This window comes from Oncorhynchus kisutch, linkage group LG20 (assembly GCF_002021735.2).
Source record: "Oncorhynchus kisutch isolate 150728-3 linkage group LG20, Okis_V2, whole genome shotgun sequence".
NCBI classification, from domain to species: domain Eukaryota; kingdom Metazoa; phylum Chordata; class Actinopteri; order Salmoniformes; family Salmonidae; genus Oncorhynchus; species Oncorhynchus kisutch.
Window position 1 is genome coordinate 52,129,168 of NC_034193.2, and position 17,500 is coordinate 52,146,667.

The 17,500-nt window shown below is 45.3% G+C and overlaps 1 protein-coding gene across 1 annotated transcript in view; it reads left to right on the forward strand.

Annotated features, from left to right (window-relative positions):
* Positions 1-17,500, forward strand: part of LOC116352993 (voltage-dependent P/Q-type calcium channel subunit alpha-1A) — a gene marked incomplete at its 5' end in the record, with an annotated part of 68,136 nt that overhangs the window by 30,240 nt on the left and 20,396 nt on the right. The window contains 7 exons of the mRNA XM_031799136.1: positions 2,288-2,394; positions 8,928-8,981; positions 10,208-10,364; positions 13,922-14,481; positions 15,372-15,676; positions 15,854-15,992; positions 17,175-17,304. Coding sequence (XP_031654996.1) covers positions 2,288-2,394; positions 8,928-8,981; positions 10,208-10,364; positions 13,922-14,481; positions 15,372-15,676; positions 15,854-15,992; positions 17,175-17,304 — 1,452 coding nt within the window. The remainder of the gene's footprint in view (positions 1-2,287; positions 2,395-8,927; positions 8,982-10,207; positions 10,365-13,921; positions 14,482-15,371; positions 15,677-15,853; positions 15,993-17,174; positions 17,305-17,500) is intronic.

The window sequence follows — 17,500 nt, forward strand, 5'->3', positions numbered from 1 at the left end:
CGAATAGGACAGAAGAAGTACTCCAGATATAACAAACTGACCCCAGCCCCCCGACACATAAACTACTGCAGCATAAATACTGGAGGCTGAGACAGGAGGGGTCAGGAGACACTGTGGCCCCATCCGAGGACACCCCCGGACAGGGCCAAACAGGAAGGATATAACCCCACCCACTTTGCCAAAGCACAGCCCCCACACCACTAGAGGGATATCTTCAACCACCAACTCACCATCCTGAGACAAGGCTGAGTATAGCCCACAAAGATCTCCGCCACGGCACAACCCAAGGGGGGGGCGCCAACCCAGACAGGATGACCACAACAGTGAATCAACCCACTCAGGTGACGCACCCCCTCCAGGGACGGCATGAGAGAGCCCCAGCAAGCCAGTGACTCAGCCCCTGTAATAGGGTTAGAGGCAGAGAATCCCAGTGGAAAGAGGGGAACCGGCCAGGCAGAGACAGCAAGGGCGGTTCGTTGCTCCAGAGCCTTTCCGTTCACCTTCCCACTCCTGGGCCAGACTACACTCAATCATATGACCCACTGAAGAGATGAGTCTTCAGTAAAGACTTAAAGGTTGAGACCGAGTTTGCGTCTCTGACATGGGTAGGCAGACCGTTCCATAAAAATGGAGCTCTATAGGAGAAAGCCCTGCCTCCAGCTGTTTGCTTAGAAATTCTAGGGACAATTAGGAGGCCTGCGTCTTGTGACCGTAGCGTACGTGTAGGTATGTACGGCAGGACCAAATCAGAGAGATAGGTAGGAGCAAGCCCATGTAATGCTTTGTAGGTTAGCAGTAAAACCTTGAAATCAGCCCTTGCTTTGACAGGAAGCCAGTGTAGAGAGGCTAGCACTGGAGTAATATGATCAAATTTTTTGGTTCTAGTCAGGATTCTAGCAGCCGTATTTAGCACTAACTGAAGTTTATTTAGTGCTTTATCCGGGTAGCCGGAAAATAGAGCATTGCAGTAGTCTAACCTAGAAGTGACAAAAGCATGGATTAATTTTTCTGCATCATTTTTGGACAGAAAGTTTCAGATTTTTGCAATGTTACGTAGATGGAAAAAAGCTGTCCTTGAAATGGTCTTGATATGTTCTTCAAAAGAGAGATCAGGGTCCAGAGTAACGCCGAGGTCCTTCACAGTTTTATTTGAGACGACTGTACAACCATTAAGATTAATTGTCAGATTCAACAGAAGATCTCTTTGTTTCTTGGGACCTAGAACAAGCATCTCTGTTTTGTCCGAGTTTAATAGTAGAAAGTTTGCAGCCATCCACTTCCTTATGTCTGAAACACATGCTTCTAGCGAGGGCAATTTTGGGGCTTCACCATGTTTCATTGAAATGTACAGCTGTGTGTCATCCGCATAGCAGTGAAAGTTTACATTATGTTTTCGAATAACATCCCCAAGAGGTAAAACATATAGTGAAAACAATAGTGGTCCTAAAACGGAACCTTGAGGAACACCGAAATGTACAGTTGATTTGTCAGAGGACAAACCATTCACAGAGACAAACTGATATCTTTCCGACAGATAAGATCTAAACCAGGCCAGAACATGTCCGTATGGGTGTATGGGTGAAGTTATCCTTATACTTTTTCCCCACTAACGTTAAGGTTAGGATTTGGGGATGGCAAGCTGATCTTAGTTGCACAATTCTGGTAACTTTCCCCATATTCCCAGGGTTTTCCAGGATTCCTGGGTATCCTGCTTATGCTCTCCTAATTCCAGGAACTTTCAACAAGTATTTCTGGAAAACTAGGGAATTTTGTGAATTATACTGTACTGTTTTACTCTTCTACTGAGCCTGCCTACCACTGACTGGACCAGGCGATAGACCTTATTCAGACATTGTTAATTGACTAATGTTCGACACCCCACTAGCTGTCAATGACAGAACACACAGACTGAATAAGGTCTATTTCATATGGCTAATGCTCTCTCTTTCTCTTTCTCGCTCTTTCTGTTGCTCTCTTTCTCTCTCGCTCTTTCTTTTCTTCTCGCTTTCTCTCTCTTACTCTCTTTCTCTCTCTCTCTCTCTCTCTCTCTCTCTCTCTCTCTCTCTCTCTATCTCTCTCTATTTATTTCTCTCCCTCTCTCCCTCTGTTTATTTCTCCCTCCCTCCCTCCCTCCCTCCTCCCTCCCTCCCTCCCTCCCTCCCTCCCTCCCTCCCTCCCTCCCTCCCTCCCTCCCTCCCTCCCTCCCTCCCTCCCTCCCTCCCTCCCTCCCTCCCTCCCTCCCTCCCTCCCTCCCTCCCTCCCTCTCTCCCTCCCTCCCTCCCTCCAGGATGAGGAGGAGCAAGAAGAGGCAGCTAATGCCAAGACAACCCTGCAGAAGGCCAAGGAGGTGGCTGAAGTTAGTCCTCTGTCTGCCGCTAACCTCTCCATCGCTGCGTGAGTAGAGTACACATCTATCTGTCTGTCTGTCTGTCTGTCTGTCTGTCTGTCTGTCTGTCTGTCTGTCTACAGTACATTCGGAATGTATTCAGATCCCTTTACTTTTTCACATTTCTTACATTACAGCCTTGTTCTAAAATGGATTTTTTTAAATAATCCTCATCAATCTACACACAACAGCCCATAATGACAAGCGAAAGCAGGTTTTTAAAATGTAAATACCTTATTTACATAAGTATTCAGACCCTTTGCTATGAGACTCGAAGTTGAGATCAGGTGCATCCTGTTTCCATTGATCATCCTTGATGTTTCTACAACTTGATTGGAGTCCACCTGTGGTAAATTCAATTGATTGGACATGATATGGAAAGGTGCACACCTGTCTATATAAGGTCCCACAGTGCATGTCAGAGCAAAAAAAAACAAGCTGTGAGGTCAAAGGAATTTTCCGTAGAGCTCCGAGACAGGATTGTGTCGAGGCACAGATCTGGGGAAGGGAACCAAACAATTTCTGCAGCAATGAAGGTCCCCAAAAACACATTGGCCTCCCTCATTCTTAAATGGAAGAAGTTTAGAACCACCAAGACTCTTCCTAGAGCTGGCCCCCCGGGAAAACTGAGCGATATGAGGAGAAGGGCCTTGGTCAGGGAGGTGACCAAGAACCCGATGTTCACTCTGACAGAGCTCCAGAGTTCCTCTGTGGAGATGGGAGAACTTTCCAGAAGGACAACCATCTCTGCAGCACTCTACCAATCAGGCCTTCATGGTAGAGTGGCCAGATGGAAGCCACTCCTCAGTGAAAGACATAACAGACTGCTTGGAGTTGTGCACCTAAAGGACTCTCAGACCATGACAAACAAGATTCTCTGTTCTGATGAAACCAAGATTGAACTCTTTGGCCTCAATGCCAAGCACCACGTCTGGAGGAAACCTGGCACCATCCCCACGGTGAAGCATGGGAGACTAGTGAGGATCGAGGGAAAGATGAACGGAGCAAATTACAGAGAGATCCTTGATGAAAATCTGTTCCAGGGGGCTCAGGACCTCAGACTGGGGCGAAGTTTCACCTTCCAACAGCACAACAACCCTAAGCACACGCAGGAGTGGCTTCAGGACAAGTCTCTGAATGTCCTTGAGTGGCCCAGCCAGAGCCCGGACTTGAACCCGATCAAACATCTTTGGAGAGACCTGAAAATAGCGGTGCAGCTTGAGGGGATCTGCAGAGATTAATGGGAGAAACTCCCCAAATACAGGTGTGCCAAACTTCATTCCCAAGAAGACCCAAACATCATTCCCAAGAAGACTCAAACGTCATTCCCAAGAAGACTCAAACTTCATTCCCAAGAAGACTCAAACTTCATTCCCAAGAAGACCCAAACATCATTCCCAAGAAGACCCAAACATCGTTCCCAAGACCCAAACGTCATTCCCAAGAAGACTCAAACGTCATTCCCAAGAAGACCCAAACATCATTCCCAAGAAGACCCAAACTTCATTCCCAAGAAGACCCAAACATCATTCCCAAGAAGACCCAAACATCATTCCCAAGAAGACTCAAACGTCATTCCCAAGAAGACCCAAACATCATTCCCAAGAAGACCCAAACTTAATTCCCAAGAAGACCCAAACTTCATTCCCAAGAAGACCCAAACTTCATTCCCAAGAAGACCCAAACTTCATTCCCAAGAAGACTCAAGGCTGTAATCGTTGCCAAAGGTGCTTCAACAAAGTACTGAGTAAAGGGTCTGAATACTTATGTAAATGTGATATTTGCGTTTTTTTTATACATTTGCAAAATGGCTGTAATGTAACAAAATGTGGAAAAAGTGAAGGGGTCTGAATACTTTTTGAATGCACTGTATCTATCTATCTATCTATCTATCTATCTATCTATCTATCTATATTCTATCTCTCTATATTCTATCCATCTATCTATATTCTATCTATCTATCTATATATCTATACTTTATCATCTATCTATCTATATTCTATCTGTCTATATTCTATCTATATTATATACATCTATCTATCCATATTCTAGATCTGTGGTTATTTCAGTTGTGTCACATATGAAGGCAAATATACTGATACACTGGAAACAGTTACTGTACACACACACACACACACACACACACACACACACACACACACACACACACACACACACACACACACACACACACACACACACACACACACACACACACACACACACGGTACATCAGTACTCAGTCTAATGTACACTCCAACACTCTACTCAATCCGACCAACACACACTTCAAGACTCAATCTGACGCTCACTCCATCTCCCACTCGACCTAAATCTCCGTAGCCACTGACCTAGGCTTCTTCAACTTTAATCACAGTCATCATCAAGAGAGGTACAAGGTTAAATACACTACAGTAATTATGAGAAGGAGGTTAAATAAACTATACTAGTTATGGGAAGGAAGCATAGTTAAATATACTAGTTTGAGCTTCGAGGAGTGGCAAGGTCCCTTAAAAAAAATGTACGAAGCATCATCAAATTTGACAGTGAGTGAGTGCACTAAAACGTAATTCCACCCTAATTCCATTCAGAGTCAATGGAAACGAGCTAAGTGGCTACGCGGCAACGCTAGCGGGCAAAGACAGACTACAGCCAGAAGAATGGCATCTTCTTATCATCAAAGACAGTGACAGGAAAAGGAAATAGTTTCTACTGAAATTCTGTGGCCCTTTGAAATGTTTGATGTGCCCTTTTGTGTGTGTGTGTGTGTGTGTGTGTGTGTGTGTGTGTGTGTGTGTGTGTGTGTGTGTGTGTGTGTGTGTTCCATTGTCTGCTGTTTCTGCAAGGAGAAGCAGATTTGACATAAGCCTCTCCAGGCCTTTATGAAAAGTCCTTACCCGGTACTCTGCGCCTGTCTTAGTGGTTTTTTACACGGAGAACAATAGGTTTAGTCATGTCTTAGAAGACGTAAGGGATGGAACGGAGGAGCGAGAGTGTGTGTACATTTCCCTGCTATACATTAACAATACTGTATTAAGATACTGTTTATCAAGACTTCACAATATGACAGGCTGCATTTACACAGGCAGCCCAATTGTGATCTTTTGACCAATCAGATCAGCTCTTTTGGGCAAAAGATTAGACTTGGGCTGCCCTGTGTAAATGCAGCCATAGACACACACATTCAAGGTGCCATATATCAGATGCTAATGCCTTTGACTTGGTGGTGGTGATTTAAACAGAAGCACAAACACATTAGTCCAACAACAAACCCCCTCCAAACACTCTTCTAAATGTTGTCATAGGACCAGTATCGCCATACTACGACACCTGATTTTCCACGGCAGGAAGGAAAACAGAAAGCAGACTAAACTCTTTGGTCCTGTAAAATATAGTGTGGTATAGAAACATGTGACTCTGGGTGACATCGTAAGGCTGTTTGTTTCCAACAGGAGAAACTTACATTTGTTTTACCAAATTTCTATCCGCATGTTAAATGTGCAACCAGAGGGAAAACAACTCTAGACCACCTTTACTCCACACACAGAGATGCGTACAAAGCTCTCCCTCTCCCTTTATTTGGCAAATCTGACCATAATTCCATCCTCCTGATTCCTGCTTACGAGCAAAAATTAAAGCAGGAAGCACCAGTGACTCGGTCAATAAAAAAGTGGTCAGATGAAGCAGATGCAAAGCAACAGGACTGTTTTGCTATCACAGACTGGAATATGTTCCGGGATTCTTCCGATGACATTAAGGAGTACAACACATCAGTCACTGGCTTCCTCAATAAGTGCATCGATGACGTTGTCCCCACAGTGACCGTACGTACATACCCCAACCAGAACACATGGATTACAGGCAACATCCGCACGGAGGTAAAGGCTAAAGCTGCCACTTTCAAGGAGCGGGACTCTAACCCGGAAGCTTACAAGAATTCCCGCTATGTCCTCTGACAAACCATCCAATAAGCAAAGTGTCAATACAGGACGTACTACACCGGCTCCGACGCTCGTTGGATGTGGCAGGGCTTGAAAACCATTACAGACTACAAAGGGAAGCACAGCCTAGAGCTGCCCAGTAACACGAGCCTACCAGACTAGCTAAACTACTTCTATGCTCGCTTCGAGGGAAATAACACTGAAACATGCATGAGAGCACCAGCTGTTCTGGACGATTGTGTGATCATGTCCCCCGCAGCCAACGTGAGTAAGACCTTTAAACAGGTCAACATTAACAAGGCTGCAGGGCCAGACGGATTACCAGGATGTGTACTGCGAGCATGTGCTGACCAACTGGCAAGTGTCTTTACTGACATTTTCAACCTCTCCATGTCCGAGTCTATAATACCAAAATATTTTAAGCCGAACACCATAGTCTCTGTGCCCAAGAACACTAAGGTAACCTGCCTAAATGACTACTGACCCGTAGCACTCTGTAGCCATGAAGTGCTTTGAAAGGCTGGTCATGGCTCACATCAACACCATTATCCCAGAAACCATAGACCCACTACAATTTGCATAACGCCCTAACAGATCCAGAGATTATGCAATCTCTATTGCACTCCACACTGCCCTTTCCCACCTGGACAAAAGGAACACCTATGTGAGAATGCTATTCATTGACTACAGCTCAGTGTTCAACACCATAGTGCCCTCAAAGCTCATCACTAAGCTAAGGACCCTGGAACTAAACACCTCCCTCTGCAACTGGATCCTGGACTCCCTGACGGGCCGCCCACAGGTGGTAAGTGTAGGTAACAACACATCCGCCACACTGATCCTCAACACAGGGGCCCCTCAGGGGTGCATGCTCAGTCCCCTCCTGTACTCCCTGTTCACTCATGACTGCATGGCCAGGCACGACTCCAACACCATCATTAAGTTTGCCGATGACACAACAGTTGTAGGCCTGATCACCGACAACGACGAGACAGCCTATAGGGAGGAGGTCAGAGGCCTGGCCGTGTGGTGCCAGGACAACAACCTCTCCCTCAACGTGATCAAGACAAAGGAGATGATTGAGGACTACAGGAAAGGATGACTGAGCACGCCCCCATTCTCATCGATGGGGCTGTAGTGGAGTAGGTTGAGAGTTTCAAGTTCCTTAACGTCCACATCACCAACCAACTAACATGGTCCAAGCACACCAAGACAGTCGTGAAGAGGGCACGACAAAACCTATTCCCCATCTAAAGACCAAAAATATTTGGCATGGGTCCTCAGATCCTCAAAAGGTTCTACAGCTGCACCATCGAGAGCACCCTGACTGGTTGCATCACTGCCTGGTATGGCAACTGCTCGGCCTTCGACCGCAAGGCACTACAGAGGGTAGTGTTTACGGCCCAGTACGTCACTGGGGCCAAACTTCCTGCCATCCAGGACCTATATACCAGGCAGTGTCAGAGGAAGGCCCTAAAAATTGTCAAAGACTCCAGCCACCCTAGTCATAGACCGTTCTCTCTGCTACTGCATGGCAAGCAGTACCGGAGTGCCAAGTCTAGGTCCAAGAGGCTTCTAAACAGCTTCTACCCCCAAGCCATAAGACTCCTGAACATCTAATCAAATGGCTACCCAGACTATTTGCATTGCTGCTGCTACTCTCTGTTATTATCTATGCATAGTCACTCTACCTACATGTACATATGGGGCGGCAGGTAGCCTAGTGGTTAGGTTGCAAGATCTAATCCCCGAGCTGACAAGGTACACATCTGTCGTTCTGCCTCTGAACAAGGCAGTTAACCCACTGTTCCTAGGACGTCATTAAAAATAAGCATTTGTTCCTAACTGACTTGCCTAGTTAAATAAATAAAAAATTACCTTGACTAACCAGTGCCCCTGCACACTGCTCTTTAACTACTTGTAACTATTATTTCTTATTCTTATTCATGTTTTTTAAAACTGCATTGTTGGTTAGGGGCTTGTAAGTAAGCATTTCACTGTTGTATTCGGCGCATGTGACTAATGAAATGTCATTTGGTTTGAAGTCGTTTTATGTTGTGTTTTCTTGTGAGACTGGTATCATGACAACCCTAGTCTAAAGGTTGTCTAAACGTTGTCTAAAGGTTATTTAAACATGGGAAGGTTGTTTTTATACACACCACCTACCGGTAACTAACCCTCCTCCAAACCAACCCTCCCCTTCTTCCTACACGAACACACTAACTCACTCTTCTAAACGTTGTCTAAAGGTTGTCTGAAGGTTCTGTAAATGTTCTGAGAAGGTTTACCACCTCTTCTTACACTAACTGCCAGGACTCACTCTTTCACTCTTGTGAATGTTGTATATAGTAGAGGTGGAGGGAGGACATTGTTTCTATTCACCTTCCTAACACCCCTATTTCTCATGACACTAACAACACTCTGAGCACACTCACTCTTCTCAACGTTGTGGAAACGTTGTGGACAGAAAGAAAAAAAGGAAATGTTGTGAGAAGGTTGTATATAAACGTTGTGTACGGTAGAAGTGGTGGGAGGAAGGTTGTGGCGGCGTTGTTTTTATGTCGGCTGTGTCGCTCCCTCCCTCCTTGTCTCCTCTTCAGAGTGACAGTAACAAAAACTGAGCGTATCGATGCCACAGAGAATGTGCTTGACTGGTATTTACTCGTTTATCTCATTTTACGCTTTACTTTTTTATTTTTGACTTTTTATTTGATCCTTTCCTCATCCATCCTTTTCTGATGTTGTTGTTCCTTTATTTTTTAAGTTCGTGTCGTTCTTTTGTTAGTGTAGTTTTTTCAGTCTGTCTTTCCGTGCTGTTTCATGATTTAGGGTTGCAACATTCTAAAAACCTCCGGGGGTAAAAACATACATATATTTGAACATTTCCAGTTGGAATATTCCAGTTGTGATTTCTGGAAAACCTGGGAACTTTGGGATCGTTTTTGTGTTTTGCCAATCCTAATTCCTGATCCTTGTTTTGGTGTCTGTTTGTTCACCTCTGGCTGGCTGTCATTTTGTTAGTAGGTGTGATAAGCTGGCTAGCTGGGGTTGTTGGGGTCAATTCCAGTTTCAATTCAGTAGATTCAAAAGGATGAATTGAAATGTCATATTTGAATTGAAAACTGACCATTCTTTTCTATGAGGATTTGTCATCATTCACGTCTAGAATGATCTGAAATATCTGAATCGTTGGAGGTAAGAGGTGTTAGTGAGGTACTCGAGGGGAAGTACAGGAGGGGTCATTTGGGAGGGGGGTGGGGGTGCAGTTGAGGGGGGGCTGAAGGCTGTAACACATTTCACCCCCTACCTTCTCAAAAGTCCATGGCTATGTCTACGTCTCTGTCTTTGTCTCTGTCTTTGTCTCGCAAGAAGGGAATCGTTTGTATATATTGAAACAAACTGTTTGAGATTTTGTTGATATAATGTTTGTAAAATAATGTGGTTAAAAATTCATCAAACAAAAAGGCTTATTCAACAAAATCTTGTAATAAACAATTTATGTGTAAAAACTACCTTAATTTGAGGTATCTGTCGATGTTTTGGCACTTCCATCATAATCATCTTCACCACCATCATCATCGTAATCATCATCATCACAGCAACCTCTGCAGTGTATTCCTATGTGGGCTACAAGGACTCTTCTCACTGGCTGTCTGTCTGCTGTTGGGTCTATGACATCATCGCTTAGGGGGGCTGGGAGAAAAAACGTCTAGTTATCTCTTCTATCTCGTCTAGCAACATTCACAACTGATCCCCTTCTCCTCTCTTCTTTCTTATCCCTATCTTCCTCTCCGTATCTTCTTCTTCTACACTTCCCTCTCTCTCTCTCTTTCTTTCTTTCTTTCTTCCTTATTTTCTTTCTTGTTTTCTCTCCCCACAGTAAGGAGCAGCAGAAGAATAATAAGGCTGGTGGCAAATCTGTGTGGGAACAGAGGACCAGTGAGATAAGGAGACAGAACCTGATGACCAGCAGAGAGGCCCTGTACAACGAGATGGACACGGAGGACTGGAAGGTCAGGGGAGAGGGGGAGGGAGAGGTGAGAGACACAGAACACTGGAAGGTCAGAGGAGAGGGAGAGGTGAGAGACACAGAACACTGGAAGGTCAGAGGAGAGGGGGAGGGAGAGGTGAGAGATACAGAACACTGGAAGGTCAGGGGAGAGGGGGAGGCAGAGGTGAGATACACAGAACACTGGAAGGTCAGAGGAGAGGGGGAGGGAGAGGTGAGAGATACAGAACACTGGAAGGTCAGGGGAGAAGAGGAGGGAGAGGTGAGAGATAAAGAACACTGGAAGGTCAGGGGAGAAGAGGAGGGAGAGGTGAGAGACACAGAACACTGGAAGGTCAGGGGAGAGGGAGAGGTGAGAGACACAGAACACTGGAAGGTCAGAGGAGAGGGAGAGGTGAGAGACACAGAACACTGGAAGGTCAGAGGAGAGGGGGAGGGAGAGGTGAGAGACACAGAACACTGGAGGGTCAGGGGAGAGGGGGAGAGGGGGAGGGAGAGACACAGAACACTGGAAGGTCAGAGGAGAGGGGGAGGCTGAGATACAGAACACTGGATGGTCAGAGGAGAGGGGGAGGGAGAGAATAATAGTGAAGTATTCAAAAGTATGAATAACACATATGGAATCATGTAGTAACCAAAAAAGTGTTAAACTAATCAAAATATATTTAATATTTGAGATTCTTCAAATAGCCACCCTTTGCCTTGATGACAGCTTTGCACACTCTTGGCATTTGCAATCATCAGGAGTCAACTGTGTGTATATATATATAGTAGTTCAGCAAACCTGAGATTTATGGTTCATAATGGTCGCCGTATTGGTGCCTATGGTTTATAATGAACCCCATATTGGTGCCTATGGTTTATAATGAACCCCATATTGGTACCTCTGATTCAGAAGGGTTGGGTTAAATGCGGAAGACACATTTCAGTTGAATGCATCCAGTTGTACAACTGACTAGGCACCCCATGTTGGTGCCTATAGTTTATAATGGACACCATATTGGTGCCTATAGTTTATAATGGACACCATGTTGGTGCCTATGGTTTATAATGGACCCCATGTGGGTGCCTATGGTTTATAATGAACCCCATATTGGTGCCTATGGTTTATAATGGACCCCATATTGGTGCCTATGGTTTATAATGGACCCCGTGTTGGTGCCTATGGTTTATAATGAACACCATGTTGGTGCCTATGGTTTATAATTGGCACCATATTGGTACCTCTGATTCAGAGGGGTTGGGTTAAATGCGGAAGACACATTTCCGTTGAATGCATCCAGTTGTACAACTGACTAGGTATCCCCCTTTCCTTTTATGGTTTATAATGGACCCCATGTTGGTGCCTATGGTTTATAATGGGCACCATATTGGTGCCTATGGTTTATAATTGGCGCCATATTGGTACCTCTGATTCAGAGGGGTTGGGTTAAATGCGGAAGACACATTTCAGTTGAATGCATCTAGTTGTACAACTGACTAGGTATCCCCCTTTCCATTTATGGTTTATAATGGACACCATGTTGGTGCCTATGGTTTATAATGGACCCCATGTTGGTGCCTATGGTTTATAATGGACCCCATGTTGGTGCCTATGGTTTATAATGGACATCATATTGGTGCCTATGGTTTATAATGGACCCCATGTTGGTGCCTATGGTTTATAATGGACCCCATGTTGGTGCCTATAGTTCATAATGGACACCATATTGGTGCCTATAGTTTATAATGGACATCATGTTGGTGCCTATGGCTTATAATGGACCCCGTGTTGGTGCCTATGGTTTATAATGAACCCCATATTGGTGCCTATGGTTTATAATGGACCCCATGTTGGTGCCTATGGTTTATAATGAACACCATGTTGGTGCCTATGGTTTATAATTGGCGCCATATTGGTACCTCTGATTCAGAGGGGTTGGGTTAAATGCGGAAGACACATTTCAGTTGAATGCATCCAGTTGTACAACTGACTAGGTATCCCCCTTTCCCTTTATGGTTTATAATGGACACCATGTTGGTGCCTATGGTTTATAATGGGCACCATATTGGTGCCTATGGTTTATAATGAACACCATATTGGTGCCTATGGTTTATAATGGACCCCATGTTGGTGCCTATGGTTTATAATGGACCCCATGTTGGTGCCTATGGTTTATAATGGACCCCATGTTGGTGCCTATGGTTTATAATGGACCCCGTGTTGGTGCCTATTGGTGCCTATAGTTCATAATGGACACCATGTTGGTGCCTATGGTTTATAATGGACCCCATGGTGGTGCCTATGGTTTATAGTGGACCCCATGTTGGTGCCTATGGTGTATAATGGACCCCATGTTGGTGCCTGTGGTTTATAATGGACACCATGTTGGTGCCTATGGTTTATAATGGACCCCATGTTGGTGCATATGGTTTATAATGGACCCCATGTTGGTGCCTATGGTTTATAATGGACATCATGTTGGTGCCTATGGTTTATAATGGACCCCATGTTGGTGCCTATGGTTTATAATGGACCCCATGTTGGTGCCTATGGTTTATAATGGACACCATGTTGGTGCCTATGGTTTATAATGGACACCATGTTGGTGCCTATGGTTTATAATGGACATCATATTGGTGCCTATGGTTTATAATGGACACCATGTTGGTGCCTATGGTTTATAATGGACCCCATGTTGGTGCCTATGGTTTATAATGGACCCCATGTTGGTGCCTATGGTTGCAAAGGGAGGATATATTACTGGAACTTTCAAATTTTGCCGGTAAACTACCAGAATTTCTGTGTGGCCTTATCACATGTAAAATATATTGAATAATCATATAAGATGATTTGAAAATAAAAAATGGAATGACTAAATTGTAAAACATTGTCCTAAAAATAAACAATCAACTTCGTGAATACCACTGGTGTTTAATATGAGTTTCAGCATAATATATAATTTCTATATATCTTTACACTTTTATTTATTTTACTGTGTCAGTATTTCAACGTTGTAAATGTTCTGCCTCCAAACTGGTGGCTGTTGTGAATAAAGTCAACAGTTGGAAGAGTTGCAGAGTAAATTGAAAATAACGCCGTTGTTGATTAAATGCTTTTTCCATTAACTAGGCTATTTTCTCTTGATCCATATGGTCTATCCACTAGAAACTTATGGACAATATGTGAATAGATTTTTTATTATGTTATTCAGGTCTGAATGACCAAAGTTACCATAGATTGCCATAGATTACCTGTTAATTACCAAAATTACAGACGATTCCGGTAACTTTGGTAAATTACTGGTAGCTATTGGTGCCAAAAATGTCCCACTAGTTACATCCACAATTAGAACCTTTGGTGACAAAATGGCGGACTGTTTGCTAAACTCTGTATATCTCTGGTTCTAGGAGTAGGGCTCAGGAAAGGAGAAAGGATTTGAGTTAGAAGAGATGAAACATAGGGTTTTCTTTATTTATGGAAGAATCTTAACTTGAGGTCCACATGTTAGGATTCTGCCCTTGTTGTTTGCCTATATAAAGTAACTTATTGATCCCGTTTCAGAAGATAACATCATTACCATCCTTAACCCCCTCCCTCCCCAGGTGTCGTACCCCCATCGTGCGGGGGACATGAAGACCCACCTGGACCGTCCGCTGGTGGTCAACCCCCAGGACAACCGCAACAACAACACCAACAAGACCCGGCCCGGAGAGCCCCCTCTAGACCCGCAGGACACCCTGGGCCAGCAGAGGGCTGAAGAATACATCAGACGCCAGGCCTGCTACCATCAGAGGAACAGGGGGGGTGAACCAAGGGGAGGTAGTGGCCCAGAGAGAGAGGCCCGTCTGGGGCACGGGGGGAGCAGATTGTCCCTGCAGACGCTGGAGGGTATTGAAGAAAGAAGGGAACATGGAAGGAGATGTAGGCATAAAGAAGGGAAGGAGGGGAGGAGTGTGTCACCGCATTGTAGCGAGGGAGGAGTGGGGGATGAGAAGAGGAGGCACAGGAGGGTTAGGAGGGAGGGGGAGGAGGGAGGGAGAAGGCATAAGTGTAAGGGATCAGAAGGTGTAGTGGTAGGGGAGGGGGGTGAGGTAGAGGGGGAGGGGAGGAGGCCGAGGCGTCATCGGCATGGAGAGAGGAGCCGACAGCATCGAGTTAGAAAGTGAGTGACAGAGGATCCGTGTGTCTGTGTCTGAATCTGTCAATATCAAACCTAATGTTTCCTTTGGGGATCAAAAAGTTTGGGGTCACTTACAAATGTCCTTGTTTTCCATGAAAACATACACGAAATGAGTTGCAAAATGAATAGGACATATAGTCAAGACGTTGACAAGGTTATAAATAATGATTTTTAATTGAAATAATAATTGTGTCCTTCAAACTTTGCTTTTGTCAAAGAATCTTCCATTTGCAGCAATTACAGCCTTGCAGACCTTTGGCATTCTAGTTGTCAATTTGTTGAGGTAATCTGAAGAGATTCCACCCCAGGCTTCCTGAAGCTCCTCCCACAAGTTGGATTGGCTTGATGGGCACTTCTTATGTACCATACGGTCAAGCTGCTCCCAAAACAGCTCAATAGGGTTGAGATCCTGTGACTGTGGTGGCCACTCCCTTATAGACAGAATACCAGCTGACTGCTTCTTCCCTAAATAGTTCTTGCATAGTTTGGAGCTGTGCTTTGAGTCATTGTCCATTGTCTGTATGCCTATGTAGATATTCCATTAAAAATCTGCCTTTTCCAACATTAACAATGTCTACACTGTATTTCTGATCAATCTGATGTTATTTTAATGGACTTTTGTTTGTTGCTTTTCTTTAAAAAGAAAAATACATTTCTAAGTGACCCCAAACTTTTGAACGGTGGTGTAGATTGCTATTAATTTGTCGAAGCCAGTGTCCTGTAGTGTATGTCATTAAATGAGCAGCATAGTAACTATGTTTTTGCAAGATGTCACTGTCCTTGCGCCTGCCTCCCCCAAACTCTACCCCCTCTCACTCTTCCTCTCTTTCCCACTCCCTCCCTCTCCTCCCACCCCCCCATCCCTCCGTCAGAGACCACCACTGCAGTGGCCCCAACCTCTCCACCGCTCGGCCCATCCTCAGACAGGACAGTCAGTACAGGGAAGACCTAGACAACCTCCTCAACAACAGCAAACTACACGACCACACCCTCCACCCGCTGCCCCCAGACCACCCTGACCTTGTGAATAACCTCCTGAACCGCAGTGTGACAGCAGACACACACCACCATAGTATGGACAGTCTAATTCTGACCAGTATGGCCAAGCCGGGTCATACAGTCGTGGATATGATGCCTCCTGTCTATCCATATCCCTCCACCAATGCCATCCTGCAAGGTGGGTGGGTGTGTGTGGGGGAAGGCGGGGTGTGTGTGTGTGTGTGAGTTTATGTATGGGTGGTGAATGTACTCTTTTGGATCATTCTAATACTTTGACACTCTCTCTTGACTCTCTTCAACTCTCTCTCTTCATCTCTCTCTCTCGCTCTCTCCTTTTTTCCTCTCTTCATCTCAGTGAACAAGAATGCTAACACAGACCAGAAAAAGAAGGATGAGGAGAAGAAGGAGGAAGAGGAGGATGAAGGGGGCGATGAAGATGGTCCCAAACCAATGCCCCCGTTCAGCTCCTGTTTCATACTGTCCACCACCAACCCGTGAGTGTGTGTGTGCGTACGTGGGTGTTGTACACTATATATACAAAAGTATGTGGACACTCCTTCAAATGAGTGGATTCAGCTATTTCAGCCAGACTCGTTGCTGACAGGTGTATAAAATCGACCTCCGAGTACTGAAGCACGTAGAGCATAACAATAGTCTGTCCTCGGTTGCAACTCTCACTACCAAGTTCCAAACTGCCTCTGGAAGCAACGTCAGCACAAGAACTGTTCGTCGGGAGCTTCATGAAATGTGTTTCCATGGCCGAACAAGCCTAAGATCACCACGCGCAATGCCAAGCGTCGGCTGGAGTGGTGTAGAGCTCGACAAGGACATCCCAGCCGGACAAACCCTTCCCTAACCCGGACAACGCCTCCCCTAACCCGGACAACGCCTCCCCTAACCCGGACAACGCCTCCCCTAACCCGGACAACCCGGATCTGTAGTGACGCCTCTAGCACTGCGATGCAGTGCCTTAGACCACTGCACCACTCGGGACGCTGTGAAGGGATATCTTAATGCAACAGCATACATTCTAGTCGATTCTGTGCTTCCAACTTTGTGGCAACATTTTGGGGATGGCCCTTTCCTGTTTCATCATGACAATGCCCCTGTGCACAAAGTGTTGTCCATACAGAAATGGTTTGTTGAGATCGGTATGGAAGAACTTAACTGGCCTGCACAGAGCCCTGACCTCAACCCCATCGAATACCTTTGGGATGAATTGGAACGCCGACTGCAAGCCAGGCCTAATCGCCCAAAATCAGTGCCCGACCTCACTAATGCTCTTGTGGCTGAATGGAAGCAAGTCCCCGCAGCAATGTTCCAACATCCAGTAGCAGCAAAGAGGGAACCAACTCCATATTAATGCCCATGATTTTGGAATGAGATGTTCGAGTAGAAGTCCACCTACTTTTGGTCATATGGTGTATGTGTGATAGAGAGAGAAGTTATGTTCCATTCAGGAAACGGAAGAGGGGAGTACCAGTCCAAACGTAACCACACAGAACGGAGCACAGAACAAGTTCCCAGATGCGTAGTCCATTTGGTCAAATGTTGGAACATGCAAGGAGCCCCATGATTCCTGGAAAAATAAGACAGAGTAACAAGCTAGCTACACAAACTATTGAAACAGCATGCATCACTTTGTGGGTGCGTTGTATTGTGTGTGTGTGTTGCAGGTTCCGTAGGTGCTGCCACTACATCCTGACCAGGAAGTACTTTGAGTTCAGTATCCTGTCTGTGATCGCAATGAGCAGCATCGCCCTGGCTGCAGAGGACCCTGTCTGGCCTGAGTCACCAAGCAACCAAGTGAGACAACACACATCTTTCTGTTTCTCTCCTGTGCTTGTCTTTCTATCCAGCTGTCTCTGTTGGTCTTTCCACTCGTGTTGTGTGTGTATATTTCTCTGAATTGCCTCTCAACAACATGAGACAACACCTCTGCACTTCTCTGTCTGTCTTTGTATCTCTGTCTGTGTTTTCACCAACGTGAGACACCTCTAAG